Below are 16,562 nucleotides of genomic sequence, written 5' to 3' on the forward strand. Positions count from 1 at the left end.
CAGCAAGCACTCTTGACACTGAGCCCCAGCCTCCAAATGGCATTTTCTCTATTCATTTGCTCAATAGGAATCTCAACTCCTTGGCTATGTGTGCAAGCCTTGTGGTCATTCCCTTCTTGCTTTTCATGGTTACAATCTTAGGGGAGAGATTCTGGGCTATATGGCAACTACAATTAGCCTTATAAGGAAATGCCATATAACTTACCACACTGGTAGAACCAATGTACAGTACAAGCTATGTATAATAGTTCTAATTTCCTTCATGCTCATCCACAACTTTCTTTTAAATCTTCTCTACTGGGTATGAAGCTGTATTTCATTACTGTTGGGTTTGGCTGCTTTCCAGATTTGTTTTTGTTTTTGCTTGTTCTGTGTTTCGGAGGCAGGGCCTCACTATGTTGCCCAGGCAACAGTCTTGAACTTTTGAGTTCAAGCAAACCTTGAACCTTATGTTTATTTCAATGATGCAGAAAAGGGAAGATTTTATTTAAATAAAAAATACTCTTAGTTTCTCATCAACACTACAATATTTTAAAAACTCATCTGGGTGAGGTTCTGTTCTCCTGGATTGACAACACCCAGGATTTAGAGGCAGGAACCCCAGGAATTAAGCATCCTCAGCTACTTATTGAGTCCACAGTTACCCTGGGCTTCATAAAACCCCAACTTAAAAAAAACTGAATAAAAATATTTAGGACAAACCAAAGCTTATCTAGTGCCAGCTGACATGAAGGTAAAGCCCATATTTTCTGGAATTATCCCCATTGAAGAAGAATCCTTAAAATAATTTCCAAAAATCAAAATCTAGTTTGAAAATGCTTCCAAGAAGCAGAAACTCTCACTAACTAGCCCCTCCGCCATTCAGGCTCCTTGTCTACAAGAGATAATTAGTGTACTGTCCAGCTGAAGACACCGCTCAGCAGTTAAGAGCACGCATGCACACGCATGCATCACCTTGAAAGCAGACCTAGGGTCAGTGCCAAGCACACAACACAGTCACCTACTTAAGTACAGGTCTGGGCATCTAGTGTTCTTTTGTGTCCTCTATGGGCACTGTACACACATACACATAAAATAAATAGAATAAATCCAAACAAAGCAAATAAGAACAAATCTTATTTTTTTAATTACAACACTGGGAAATGGTTGCAAAAGCAATGTTTCCCTCTATCTTAAATACCTAGCAAAATAGTTCTCAGAGACAGTGCAACAGTATTACAAAGTGAAAGGGGCAAAAGTCTTAGCTGGAAACTCTAAGCAGAGGTGATTATGATTACCTCTTAACCGGTAGGAAAGAAGCAATGCAACCCCACAGTGACTGATCAAAGTTGTTTTATGGAGTTTTAGCTGTGCACCAACCCCAGGCTATGCACTATTTGAGATGTCTGATACACAACAATGAACAAAGCTCTCTGTCTTCAGGGTGCATACAGTACTCACAGAGCTGACCCAATTCATGCAGTAGCTGGGGGTAAGAGAGAATGTTCAAAAAATTTCCAAAATAAATTCCAGGAGCAGAAAGTGTGATTTGATAAGCTACTGATGAGTTGTTAGCCACCATAAAATGAACAAGAGGGAGCATTACACTAAAAAATCCTTGACTTTTTTAAAAGTAAAAGTGTTTACTGTTCAATATGCTAGCTTGGATTGGATGTAGCTGCGGTAAAGCACTGACCTCGTGTCTAAGACCCTGGTGAATCCCTGGGACCAAAAAAAAAAAAAAGGAAACAACCCCAAAAGCCTTGATTTAAAAAAATAATTGAAGAATCCCCAATTAAAGTAAACTTAGACTGGGCTGAGGAGACTGCTTGGTTCCCAAGCCTGAGGACCACAACCTGGATCCCTAGGAAGCCATGTACCTGTCAGACAGGCAGACCAGCCACTCTTCCAACTCTAGCTCAAATGGGCAGACCATGAATTCCCCGGAGCAGGCTGACTAGAGATTTGCCATCTTGGAGAGTTCTAGGTTTATCGGAGGAATTTCGACTCAATGAATATGGTGAAAGAATGACAAGGTGATTTCTGATATCTACTTCAGGCCTCCATATGCTTGTGAACCCATGTTTGAGCACATGCAAGTGTGTGAGTAAGCACACACACACTTCATACATACGCCTATGCATCCCACACACACATATGTGAAGGATGAAAAAGGGACCCAACACACTTAAACCATGGATAAAATACTACAGGAGCCATAGTGAGAAAGATAGCATTATCTATTTTCATAAAGAGTAAAAAATGGGGCTAGAGAGACTGCTCTTCCAGAAGTCCTGAGTTCAATTCCCAGAAACACATGGTATCACACGAGCATCTGCAATAGGGATCTGATGCCATCTGCTGCTGTGTCTGAAGACACTGACAGTGTACCCACATATATGAAATAAATATGGCCAGAGCGAGCAGGGCTGGAACAGGCAGGGGCGGGGGGGAGTAAAAACTGCACTTATCCAATGGTTATGCACCCAATCCGCTGACATTTCACAGACCATTCCACTGTGTAAACCAAAAGGAGTTTTATATTTGAACCAGAGTCATACAATTACATTAAGTTTTATAATATAATTTCCATCAAATATTCACCTAAAGCAAAAATATCAGTATCTTGCTTTCTTAGATTTTCCTCTGATCACCTTTTCATGTCTATGTTATCTCTCCACTGTAGCCTTTCAGGTAAAAGACCTCACTGTGTGGCAGGCTTTGCAGACAGGAACAAGTATGATTCACTATGGAAATGGATTAATATTAATTTCCACTGGCAAAGATGTGCCCAGACAAGGGAGGCATTCTCAGGGGAATCTCTTAAAGTGATGCCTGCTTGCACCTTGATGAGATGACAATAGCTGGAATGAGTAAAGGTCCCTACCACTGGGATAATGTAAGCAAATTAACTGAGAAACACAAAGCAAAGAGCAGATAAAGCAAGTGGCCTGGGGCAGACCAGCATAAATTGCAAGGGGCTGCCTTCCTCCCAGAAGTCGGTGGGGTTCCAGAGTGCTGAAGCTACCAGGGAAGGACAGACAACATACCCATGGACAACTAGCTCTCTCTCGTCCTCCCCATAATCCTCAGTCCAAATGGGACCTGCTAAAGTCAGAAGGATAGACAAGGCTTTTCCAACCAATGCAGTTGTGCGAACAATTCACTCCAGAAATTAGTGCTGCCCTCAGAGAGCTGCTTTTTGCAATAGGTGGTAGACAGCACATAGGCTCATAACTGATCTAAGTGCTGAAAATAAGTGACTGCTAAATGTTCTATCTTCAAGCAGGGAGGGCAGCCACAATCAGCACCACCCCACCTTTGCAAGGCTCAGGGCACACTGAGGAAGGAGAATGGAAGGAGGGGAGGGCTGTGCTACACTGTCCTCTGGTTTGTTTTTGTTTGGTTTGGTTTGGTTGGTTGGTTTTTTTGAGACAGGGTTTCTCTGTGTAGCCCGGGCTGTCCTGGAACTCAATCTGTACACCAAGCTGGCCTCGAACTCAGAAATCTGCCTGCCTCTGCCTCCCAAGTGCTGGGATTAAAGGCGTGCGGCACCACTACCCTGTAACACTGTTCTCTGGACTTCTGACCTCACAACAATTGGGACTCAGTTATGCCCGTAACCCCACAACATCCCAGCATGGACAGAAATAGGCATGTGAAGTCCCATCCACAGTGGGGCGGCAATTGGGGGAGCTGAAGTAATTTCTCTTCCGTGGCAAAGCCACTGGTAAGGTGCCCATTACCCATTAAATCCCCCCACACCTATGCACATACAAGCAACCCTAATTAAACTTAGTAGTTGTTGTTGTTTTAAAACATGAGCATAGAAGGCAGATGTGTTGGGAAGAAGGGTTATAGAGGGCACAGGAAGTGGGTAAGCAGAGAATGGGAGGTGAATATTATCAATATGCATTATAAAAGTATACATATATAAACTTATCAAGGAATAAATTTAAAAGGCAACCAATGTAAGTTGCTTCCCTGATGTTCCCACCCATGTACTGAGAAGGAGTCAGTAGTCATTAAAGACCCCGTACAGGCAATGAAAACAACTCAACCTTGGGACTTAACCTGTTCCTCAAATATTCACTCACTGTTATCAGACAAGGTGCGTAAAATAAACTTCCACTTCTTTTTTTTCAGAGGAGGTGGGTATTCAGGGTGTGTGCTAGCGTGCAGTAGCACACAGGTATGCACATGTATATGGGTTTAGGTGCGAGACTTAGAATCAACCTCAGGATTATATCCTCAGAAGCCATGGACCCACCTGATGCATTGTGAGACTTAGTCTCTCACTGGGACTTGGAGCTCAGTAATTAGGCCAGGCTGGCTGGTGAGCAAGCCCCAGAGCCTCCATCTCTCCTGTTATTGGTGTTACAGTGAGGCGTCGCCATGCCTGGCTCTCTATGTGGGTGCTGGGGATCAAACACAGATCCTCACATCTGCACAGCAAGTACTCCATTTCTTCAGGCCGAGAAGTCTGGGAAATTCCCGTTACAGTGAGAGAAGCTGCCTCAGTATTGTGCAGCTCAGAGAGAATGAGACTGCCATGTTCCACATGAGGAAGGTACAGAGCAGAGGGAAGAAACAAGACTGACACTTCTAGGAGTCTCGAGCTGAGAACCCAACTGAAGCTGAAGATAATTTAAGTTAGCACAGAATCACAACACTGTGCCAAACAAGATAAAACTAGAATATCACAAAATCCACAAGTGTAAAGTGAGAGTGTGACTGACCCTGAAGCAGTCACACAGTGAGTGTGGGTGAATCTATGTCAAGGGTGCTGAGCCAAGCAGGTCCGCCTGCTGGAGCCCACCTCTCCACCATGGAAGAGCGCCACCACAGAACTCTCCCTCTTTGTAGTTCCCCACAGTCTCACTTGGCTGCTCTGGCAGGCCTGGAACCTTGATCCTCTGGTGTCTACTGGGATTATAGGCACATACCGCTTCTTCTAGAAAAACAAACGTAACTTTGTCTAAATGGGCATTTCACTCCATCCTACAGTTATAATCCTGCACTATGGAGTTCTCTGGCTAAGAAGGTTGTTTTAACAGAGGAGAGAGGCGGGGAGGGAAGAGACACACTGAGAGTGTGCATGCGTGTGTGCATGTGTTCATGTGTGACTTCATGTGGGGTGTTGGGAGCCACATTAGGGTCCTCATGCTTACACGGGAAGCACTTTATCCACTAAGTTATTCCCCAAACCCTGAAGGTCACTTTTTTCAACTGTGGAGTATTGTGCTACTAGTGTAGACACAAGGACACGTGACAGAAGACAAAACGCAGAGAGCAATGAGTGTCTGGCACAACATACTAAATGTTAGTTTACATTGTGATAATAAAATTAAAGCTAATTTTAAAACCCAGGACTTCAACCGATAATTGTTTTTATAGAATTACAGAAAATTTACCAAAATTGAAGCTTTGCTATATTTCATGACTGGCAAGCAGACACCCTGTTACAAAATTTCTAAACAGTACAATGAATTAAATAATCAAGTTTTAAAACATAAAACACTAACTTCGACCTGAATTATGTAAGAAACTGAAACCTACTTTAAAGAGTTTAAGAAGCTTTCACCTTAGGTGAAACACAGCAGACAGGATGCCAACACAAATCCCCTTTATTTAAATTTTAGAAAGACATGGTAAAGCTAGTCATAGAATAGAACCTATGATTTACAAGCAAAAGAACAGGAGACAAGACTCCATGACTGAGGCCAGAAGCTGTTGGGGCCAAAGTCTGAGATGGATATACAGAGCACCTACAGCCATAGCCAGAGGCTTGCAGGACGACCTGGCCTACGAAGAACTGCTTAAAGGATGGGATTCGGCCTGCGCATGCAGACTACGAACAGGGCACTTGCTTAGCATGAACAACGTCCTGGGTGTGATTCTCAGCAATCACCCAAAAGTAGTTATTCAATTTCTCTAAATAAAGTGATAGTTATCTAAAATGTTCATGTTCTTCTCTTCTCTCTTCACCTACGCCCCACTGCCCCACCCAGTACTGAGGACTGAATCCATTAAGCACGCAGTCTACCACAGAGCCACACTTAGTCCTGGAAAGGCATTCACATCATAAAGTCATACAAACAGCCTCAGGATAGCCTACTTAAACATACCTACTTTTTATTTATCTAAGTACTTATTGTGTAGTTTGAGGGATTGGACCCAGGGTCTTTTACATGTTAGATAATCTCTCTACTACTGAGTTGTGTCCAACAAGCCCTTTAAACCAAATAAAGATCTATCATTTTGCAAAGAATAAGAACATATGGAGTGAGAATGTGTGAGAATTTTGGTTTCTTTAAAAACCCAGTTATGGCATGTGAATGTTTTTGTCTTGATCCCAGCTGTGGGATACAGGGCTGCTTCAGGTTGTCCACAGCCCAGCTGATAACTACGACTGTCTTCTGCTCTCTGGAGAGGACCTGTGGCTTACACTGCTGCCCTCCCTGGTACCACATTTGCAATTGCTGGACTGCTGGGTACTCTGACTGTGATGATTGGACATGCCCCAGGAAACACAACCCTAGTCAGCAAGATGCAGTCTAAGGAGGTCTATGCCCCCTTTCCCTGCAACCTTCTTTTTCTCCTACCTAGTACCAGGGGGTTGGAAGGGATTAGGGTGGAAAGTTGAAGGGAGATAAGAGACATAAAAACCCAATAAAATCATAAAACAAATACACCAATAAGCATGTTTCTGCCTTATTTAAAGAAATACGAACCAACTTCAGAACTTCCTGACATATGAAAGAAGACACACAGAGTAGCATGTGTTACAATGATTGACAGCTCCAAGGAAAGCAGTAAAGTGCTGCTTCTATAATGGATGCTCTATTGATAATCTCTCATTTTAATTAACATCCATGGTAAAGCCACAAATTACAAATGTCTCCAAATTCATAAATGAGTAAAACAGAGTTATAAAACAAGAATTAGCAATAGCAGATGACAAATCTAGGTAAGAGTGAATTCTGTACCACCCAGGAGACAAAGAAGAGGTCGAGAAGGCACCACAGAAGTCCAACAACCCTTAGGGGCTAAGGCTAGGGAAGAAGTTAACAGTGCCACTATGAACAGAGCAGACCTTCTCCGAAACATCAACTGTGCTGGAGCTAAGATGACCTAGCCTGCATTATAAACCTTGTAGTCAATTCCAGAATCAAATGTGGACTGCGGGCATAACACAGAGGAAAGGAACAGCCTAGAATAGCATAAGAGACCTTTGTCACAGAGAATTCTGGTTAAGCCTTGAATGCTGTAGTAGAAAAAAGAATGGATAAACTTTCCAGCAGTCTAGGACCAAAGAGGAGACCAAAGGTCAAGATCTAAAAGATGGCAAAGGACACATAGGAGCAACAGCACCACTGTCAAGCGCTCTCTCAACTCTTTACCAAGTTAAACAAGAGGAGTGTAAACAAAAATCTCATGAAATGGGCATGTGTTTATAGTTGCTTGGGGCATCTTCAAATATTCACTAAACTAAAAGGGAGGGGTGCTAAGTATAAAGTTTTGTGTATGAGAGGAAAAATAGGTAGAAGATTTTAAACCCAGGAGAACAGAGACTTAACTTCTACAGGACACAAGCTGAGCACAACGTCTAACAGCATTTTATCTCTTAGCGAAAAAAAGTAAATCTTTAGCTCCAAAACTAGATTGTTCATGTTTCACACCTTGCTCTTCTGCTTTCTATATATTATTATTAATAATAATAACACTATTATTATTATAATTGATATTTATGTGTATGAGTATATTTCGTGTGTGTTCACGTCCCAGTGGAGGTCAAAAGCGGGTGTCAGGAACCCTAGAGCTGTAGTTACCGGCAACTGTGAGCCCCAGCCCAGCGTGGGTGCGAGGAACTGAAGTAGGATCATCTGGAAGAGAGTGGAGCAACATAACCACTGGGCCACCACTCCAGCGCCAGTCACTGGTTTTTATTTCCCAATGTGACAAAAACTACTGAGCTCTATATTCTTGTTTCCAATTCCATGAAATCAAGAACAGGACTATATTTTATAGAGTTGTTAAAAGGTTTTAGAGGATTAAAGTGTGCCAAGTACTTAGAACTATGCCTAGGTCATAGTAACATTAACAGTAGGATGTTCATCTTCATAGTAACCTAATGAGGACAGCACCGTTATTAGTCACACCATCTTGCCAAAAAAATGGTGGCTTAAGATTATATCTAAAAACTTAAGCAAGCAAGCAAACAAATGCCAACAAGCAAAAAAAAAAAAAAACCAGAAACAAGCCCCACAGCCACTGCCAGCACCGGAGCTCTGTCTCAGTCTCTAAAAAGAATGCACTGAGGAAGGCAGCGCTGAAATCAGTGACTTACACAAAGCATTTACAACACAGAGGTTTCACTAAACTCTCAGAATTTCACCTTTCAATTTATATACCATTCTCCCACTATAGAATATAATGCAAGCATCAACAGCTTAGCCAGCAAAGCCACCTTCTTACACGGCTGAGCCTGAATGGTAGTGATGCTGTCAATCAACTATGGCAGCAACAGGCATCTTTGAAAGCACAGATTTAGGGAATGACAGAACCTCTGTGAACTGGTGAAGGCAGGCAATTAGTTTTTGAGCAAAATATGCAAATCAGAGCTGTGAAAAGCAGCTCTGTGGGTAAAGTGTGTACAGTGAAAGCATGAGGGCCTGAGCTCAGATCTCCAGCAGCCAGGGCAACGCTGGGCAAGGCGAGGCGAGGCGCACTGTGATGCTGAGGCCACAGATGTGCAGGCAGTGGCAGCCCGTAGCCTGCTGGCTAGCTAATCGAGCTGAATCACTGAGTTCCACCTTTAATGAAAGAGCCATCTTGTTTCAGAAAATAAGGTAGAGCAGGCAGGCATGGTGGCACAAACCTTTAATCCCAGCAGAGGCAGGCACATCTCTCAAGTTGCAGGCCAAGTGAAACTACATACTAATATCCTGTCCTAACTAAAAAAGTAAGTAGTAAACCCCTCCAAAAAAAAGGCTTAAAAATAAAACATGCTCAACAGGAAGAGAAAAAAATAGGAGGTGAAAATGTCTAAACTTTACCATTTAAGTCTATGAAATTGCATTAAAAAATAAAATAGGAAAAATATGGTATATAACAATCATCAAAGACACCCAATATCTGGGCTCTAATATACATTCACACACACACACAGGACACACTATACATGCCTACACAACACATACAAAATAAAAGAAATTACATGGGGTTTTTGTTTTTGGGTCCTTTTTGTTGTTATTTGTTTATTCTGTTTTCTGAGACAGGGTTTCTCTGTGTAGTCCTGGCTGTCTAGGAACTCACTTTGTAGACCAAGCTGCCCTCCAAAGAGTGTGCCACCACTACCTGGCACAAATTTCATATGTTAAGCCTGTAATATTTCATGATTTATCCTAGATAATTACAAGATACTTCATCCGTTTCAATACGATTTTTTAAAGCTTTAGAGTTGTCACTAGAAGCTACCAACGTGACTGCACAGGAAGGACATGAATGAATGCATTCAATCCCACCATTGCCTGTGTCCTCGTCTACAGTAAAGACGGGGTTGTTTGCTTGTTACAGTAAGGAAAGATGGTGCAAACTGCACTTCTCTGAATGGAAATGGATCTTACAGAAAAGCCACAAGCCTTAGAGATGGCAAGTATGTGGGCCAGCGTCCTTCTGAGCAGGAAGGTCTCAATCCCTTAGGTAAGACAGGGCAAATGGCCTTTCCTTTCACTCTGTAGCCCCCTCTTTTAAAAAATATGTATTTTATGTGCATGTGCTGTGTGCCACAGTGTATGTATGTGTACCATGTGCATTCTGGCCATGGAGCTCAGCAGAGGGGGTTGGATCTTCTAGAGCTGGAGAAGCAAGGTGGCTGTGAGCTACCACATGCTGTTTCTTTTAACTACTTGGCATTTCTTCCAACTCCTGACTTAGTATCTGTAATATGACAAAAGGCACTGCCAATGTATGACATAGGAGGACAATGTGAGGAGGTAGCTACACACAATCAAGGATGCTTTCACTACACATTTAAAATCTACAGATTTTATAAAATGGGTTTAAAAGCCCAATCATGTACAGTTACATAAGCACAAACTTTCTGCACTGGTAAGGATGGTCCTTTCTGAAGGCACTATCTCTCAATTAACAAATCTGTGGGAACCATTATGTTTTATCTTATTACATTCACAGAGACAGAGACAGACAGACATGCACACATGGGCACGCATGCCCGTGTATACAAGGCATGTGTGTACAGGCTGGACGACAACCGGCAGTCCCTGCTTTCACCATGAGAGACAGCCCTGGGGACTAAATGCAGGTCATCAGGCTTGGAGATAGGAGAAGCCACCACAAGGCATCTCACCAGCTCATACTTCTTTTCCTGTTTAAGAATTCTGAGGACTGAGTATGACAATGGCCTTTTATCTCAGCACTCAGGAGACAGAAGGCAAGTGCATCTCTAAGTATGAAGCCAGCCTTGCCTTCATAAAACGTTTCAAGCAAGCCAGGGGAGGGGGAGGGGGAGGGAGGGGGAGGGGGAGAGGGAGAGGGAGAGAGGGAGACTTTGGACAATGGCTAGGCAAAGTGCTTACTAAGTAACCATGAGGACCTAAATGAGGACACCCACTATCCAGATATGGTAACATGTATGTAACCTCCTGCGCCATACCTGCCTGGATACTGCCATGCTCCCACCTTGATGATAATGGACTGGACCTCTGAACCTGTAAGCCAGCCCCAATTAAATGTTGTTTTTATAAGACTTGCCTTGGTCATAGTGTCTGTTCACAGCAGTAAAACCCTAACTAAGACACCTGTCTTGAAAAACCAAAAAAAAAAAAAAAAAAAAAAAAAAGAAAAAAAAAAGGTTTAAAAAGGCTGATATGCCAAAGAAGTATAAGGCAGATGTTCAAATGCTGCTTTCCTTTGCTTATTAATTCCTTCACTATAAACTGAATACAAGTTGAAAGGCAACCAAACTGCTACTATGATAGGATTGCTTATTTCCAGGGGGTGGGTTCCTCTCTAAAGTCTCACCTGTCGAATGATACTCTTCACACAACGTACTGGGAGGCCTTGATAGTTGGATTTGATGATCCATTTGAGGAGATGGTGACCAAGTACTTCAAAGACCATGCAGACATCTGGGATGTGGTTAAGGCACATCTGAGAATGCATTTCCTAAAGTCAGGCAGTTACTAGAAGCATCTTCATTGTATCACTTGTAAAACATTGCTTTCCTAATAAAATAACATATTAATACTTTCAAGGTGATCACTTGCTGTTTCTCACCTAAATGTACAAGATCTGACTTTTTCCACTACGATTGATCATATACAATGTGTACAGCAAACCACCTCAGGAACTATATGCCTACACCCACTGCTGAAGCAGACGCCGGGCATGCATCCTAGCTTCCAAAGGCCAACCTGTGCTTCAGACCTACACTGTGCCATGCTCCCCGTCAGCTGTGCCCAAGGAGAGTGGACAAGAAGGACCTTCTTCACTGGAAGGGGCTTACTCCACAAAGTGGACAAAACAAGAACTTGAAGAGTTTTTATTGCCTGAATAAATGTCTACTTGATTACATACATTATAAAACAGAATATTGTCAAATGCACTAAAGATACACTAATAACCTTTTTTTTCCATCAGTATTGTATACACGGTGGCACACCAAAGTAACACAGTACTTGGGAGGTGTGGTGGCTATTCCTGGTTGTCAACTTGACTATATCTGGAATGAACTACAATCCAGAATTGGAGGCTCACCAGTGACCCTTATCTGGAGGCTGGGAGATAGAAGTTTCTGATCTGGATCTTGGTATGGAGAACTTGAGGCATATTGGTTATGATTCCAGAAGATCAAATCTCCGAGTTCAAGGTCATCTGGGATTAAAGGTGTGGTGGAACACACCTTTAGTCTGGGCTACACCTTCTGCTGGAGACAAGGACATTGGAAGGAAGTCTCGCTCTTGCTCCTTCACCTGCTTGCTGTGTGAGACTGAGTAACTGCTAGATCCTTGGACTTCCATTCACAGCTGCGACTGAACCATTGTTGGGAATTGGGCTGCCGACTGTAAGTCATCAATAAATTCTTTTACTATATAGAGACTATCCATAAGTTCTGTGACTCCAGAGAACCCTGACTAATACAGGAGGTGATAAACAGAGAATCGGAAGATTAAGATTAACTCAGCTGCACAGTAAGCTCGAGACCAACCTGGGCCTACATGAAACACTATCTCTATGAAAACCTATTAATTAATTAATATTATAGTATACAACTGGTAGAGTTGGGGTCACAATGTAATTATGAGAATATCACTATCATTCAAGGCCATACAAGTACCCAAAGGAACTGAAATCGAGATTTCAAACATGTGTCAATGGTTCCAGGCTCAATGTGGCACTGCCATGAGCAGCCAGGATACAGAAATGGTCTACCACTGGATGAACTGATGGGGAGAGCGTGGCACATGCATGCACACCGTGGAATAGTACTCTGTGGAAAAGCAGTGGATTTTTGAACAAAAGGCCTAAATTTATTAAAAATGTGCTGCTCAAGGTTTTCTTCTCTAGTAGCAGAATGTAACCATCAGAAAAGCCCCGCCGGACTGTTCTCGGTTCAGTTCTGTAGCTAGTGGGTTGATCAATTAACTTAGTCGTTGTTTAGGCAAGTCCTCAATATGTAGACTAAGCTGGCCTCAAACTCAAGAGATATGAATGCCTCTACCTCAAGTGCTGTGGGATTGAAGGCATGTGCCACCTTTTTAAGACAAGGTATTGCACTGACCCTGGAGTTCACTTATTCAATGAGATTGGGCTGTCAGTGTGTGTGATGGTTTGTATATTCTTGGACCAGGGAGTGGCACCATCTGGAGGTGTGGCCTTGATGGAATAGGTGTGACATGGTTGGAATAGGTGTGTTACTGTGGGTGTGGGCTTAAGACCCTCACCCTAGTTGCCTGGAAGTCAGTCTTCCACTAGCAGCCCTTGGATGAAGATGTAGAACTCTCAGCTCTGCCTGTGCCATGCCTGCCTGGATACTGCCATTCTCCCACCTTGAAGATAATGGACTGAACCTCTGAACCTGTAAGCCAGCCCCAACTAAATGTTGTTTTTATAAGACTTGCCTTGGTCATGGTGTCTGTTCACAGCAGTAAAACTCTAAGACAGTGTTTTTTTGTTTCTTTGTTTGTTTTAACGGTATTTTTAGCTCTTTATTTTTATGACTATTTTACATATACAAGTGTTTTGCCTGCATGTATGTGCCTATGAGACATGTATGCTTGGTGTCCACACAGATCAGAAGGTGGCATCAGATCTACTGAGTCTCACAAGGTACAGTTGTGCTCAGCAATGTGAGTGCTGGAAATCAAACCTAGGTCCTTTGGAAGAGTCAGTTATCTTAGCTGCTGAGCCATCTCCAGCCCTACTCAGTGGATTTTTAAAAATAGAAGCTCTATGCCAGTTGTGGTGGTACATGCCTTCAATTGAGGCCAGCCTGGTCTACAGAGTAAGTTCCAGGTCAGCCAGGACTACACAGAGAAACCCTGTCTCGGAAAACAAAAGAGGAGGAGCCACCCTAGTGCAATTCCTGACCCTCTTAAGTCAGTGTTTCTATACCTGTGGGTTTCGACCCCTTTCAGGTCCTCTATAGCAGATATTTACATTATGATTTATACTAATAGCAAAATTACAGCTATGAAGTAGCAACATAATAATGTTATGGTTCAGGGTCACCACAGCAGGAAGAACTGTATTAAGAGCCACAGCATTAGGACAGGTGAGAACCATTGGACATAGTCAGCAAACAGACCACATCTTAATGATGGTCACAGGGGTTTTCTAATAGTTCTAAAACTCTTTCAAACACCTGGTTCATGACTAGAGACATCAGTTGGTGTCAGTATCACAAAAGGATGGACTTACGCATTTTTAGAACAATATCTGGATTTACAATATCACCATGATAGCTAATAATATATTTTAATGAAAACATTTGTAAATGCTTTTGCTCTGTGAATGGCTTTCTATTCTCCAGGCTGCGAAGACAATGGTTTACATCCCAATCTCATTACAAAAAACAGAAATTAAAACCTAGAGTTAGTAGCAGATACTGGGCCAAATCCTAGAATTTTCAGGAGTCCCAAATCTCCTCAAAGTATTGACACATCCAGACCACGATAGCTTCCGAGCATAGCACACAATGAATACAGCTGCTCTGTCCACACAAGAAAAGCTCACGTGGGTCCATGGAGTGTGGAACTGCCTACCTGCCTACTGCTTGCCTACTGCTTGGGAGAACGCACTAGTCAAATGCCAGTAATCATCTTTTTTCTTTTTCTTTCTTTTTTTTTTCCCCCGAGACAGGGTTTCTCTGTGTAGCCCTGGCTGTCCTAGAACTCACTTTGTAGACCAGGCTGGCCTCGAACTCAGAAATCCCCCTGCCTCTGCCTCCCGAGTGCTGGGATTAAAGGCGTGCGCCACCACGTCCAGCACCAGTAACCATCTTGAAGCAAACGCTGATACAATATCAATATTAGTATTGCTGACTAAGCTGCTTATTTATTTTGGTTTGGTTTGATGAGACAAGCTGGCAGTAACCCAGGCTAGCCTCAAACTTGCTATGTAGTGAAACTGACTGTGAACTCTTACACCTTCTGTCTCAACATCTGGAGTTATAGAGATTACAGGCATGAACATTATGGTGGGCTGGGAATTTCTATGAGAAAAAATAAAAATAAAAGTTTTCTTCTAAAAGATCATGGCGGAGTAGGTGCAGGTACTGAACGTCATTCTTAGGCTTAAGCTGAGACTTTTAAGATTTATCTATTTTATTTATATGAGTACACTATAGCAGAAGAGAACCTTGGATCCCTGTTAGAGATGGCTGTGAGCCACCATGTGGTTACTGGGAATTGAACTGGGGACCCCTGGCAGAGCAAGCAGTCAGTGCTTTTCAGCCCTGAGTCATCTCTCCAGCCCTGAAGATGTGACTTTTATCATATGAGATTTTATAATATTTTCATACCTTGACATTAAGGTTTCTGGAGTTTAAGGTTAATAAATATAACAAAAAGTGTTGGATCTGCTCCAAGAAAAAAATAACAAAAGCCCCAGTGAAGCAGAATACATCAGCCACTCACAGGCACTAACATCTGGGAGTCATGGGGCTATAGAGAAATAGTGCTAGAATACTTTTCCATCTACCATTGCAAAACAACTACAATTACTTTTAATAAATCACTAATATTATAACCAAAATAAAATTAATCAAGTAAAACAAACAAACAAACAAACAGTAAGTAACCAGACAGTAATGAGAGAATAAATATAATCTCAGTACATTATAGACATGTATGAAAATAAGATAAAATCTCTTATTTTGAATAATCAATAACTACTAATCTCAAAAAAAAACCACTTTACTACATTCAAAATCAAGACAGTTTTTTTTTATATTTCTAAGATACAAAAGAGTTTTAAAAAGGAAAAAGGGAAAAAAAAAAAAAAAAAAAGAACCAAATCCAAATCCCTATACAGCTGGACCAAGAGAGGCACTAGAGTTTAGTACACTTTACCGTGACCCTAGAGACCTTATACAAAGGGAAGACTGCAGCAATTAAAAGTTTACTGGCGGGCTAGAGAGATGGCTCATCGGTTAAGAACACCAACTGCCCTTCTGAAGGCCGTGAGTTCAGATCCCAGCAACCACATGATGGCTCACAACCATCCATTATGAGATCTGATACCCTCTTCTGGGGTGTCTGAAGACAGCTACAGCGTACTTACATATAATAAATAAATAAATCTAAAAAAAACAAAAAGTTTACTGGCACCTGAAATAATACTATATTTTTAAAAAGTGACACCCCCCACACATACACAAATAACTGTATTATACTTTAGAGATCACACAGCAAAGGATACGTATCCCATTCATGCCTGAGATCTTGAAGTCATCAATTAGCTGAACTACCATGTCTTTGTTTGGGTCACTGGGGTCACTTTCTCGAACCTATACAAAGAAAAATACATAAAAGAACAATGAGGTTTGCATATTGATTTTCGTTTTTGGTTTTCCCAAACCAAAAGAAGTGTTAGTATCAGCCCAAGCTGGCCCAAAGCTGAGCAAGCCCTGTGGTTCAGCTCCCCGAGTGCTGGGATTCCACGTGTGCATGACCATGTCCAAACAGTACACACGTTTACAGAGACGGTTAAGAACATGTACTGTTCTCCCAGAGGACCTGAGTTCAATTGCCATCACACACGTCTGAACGGCCTGTGACCACAACTCTAGAGGAGCCAACGGCTCTTAACTCCAATAGCATGCATGTACACACACACACACACACACACACACACACACACACAAAAGTAAATGAAAATGGAGCTTTTCTGTCATGATATCAATCAACAAGGCCATTTTTTCAAATAAAAGACTTGGATTTGGCAGGAGTACCGGTGCTGCTCCTCACTGGCTAGAGCACTTAGGAAAGCGGGCCCTATGCCTTGCCTGGGCAACACACTGGTGAAGGTATGCGGGAGCCACCCCACCCGCACTGGCT

The 16,562-nt window shown here is 42.3% G+C and overlaps 1 protein-coding gene across 16 annotated transcripts in view; it reads right to left on the reverse strand.

The window, feature by feature from the left end:
• Window positions 1–16,562, reverse strand: part of Srpk2 (SRSF protein kinase 2) — a 174,591-nt gene that overhangs the window by 23,839 nt on the left and 134,190 nt on the right. For 15 of the 16 annotated variants that reach the window (XM_029477090.2, XM_085836510.1, XM_029477098.2 and 12 more), the window contains 2 exons: window positions 15,925–16,012; window positions 11,026–11,132 (listed from right to left, as the gene is read on the reverse strand). In XM_029477090.2, the coding sequence (XP_029332950.1) occupies window positions 11,026–11,132; window positions 15,925–16,012 (195 nt within the window). Of the gene's footprint in view, window positions 1–11,025; window positions 11,167–15,924; window positions 16,013–16,562 lie in introns of those variants that run through there. The other variant, XM_085836511.1, reaches the window with a different exon arrangement.

This window comes from Mus caroli, unplaced genomic scaffold (assembly GCF_978045245.1).
Source record: "Mus caroli unplaced genomic scaffold, Mus_caroli_1 scaffold_4, whole genome shotgun sequence".
Taxonomy (NCBI): domain Eukaryota; kingdom Metazoa; phylum Chordata; class Mammalia; order Rodentia; family Muridae; genus Mus; species Mus caroli.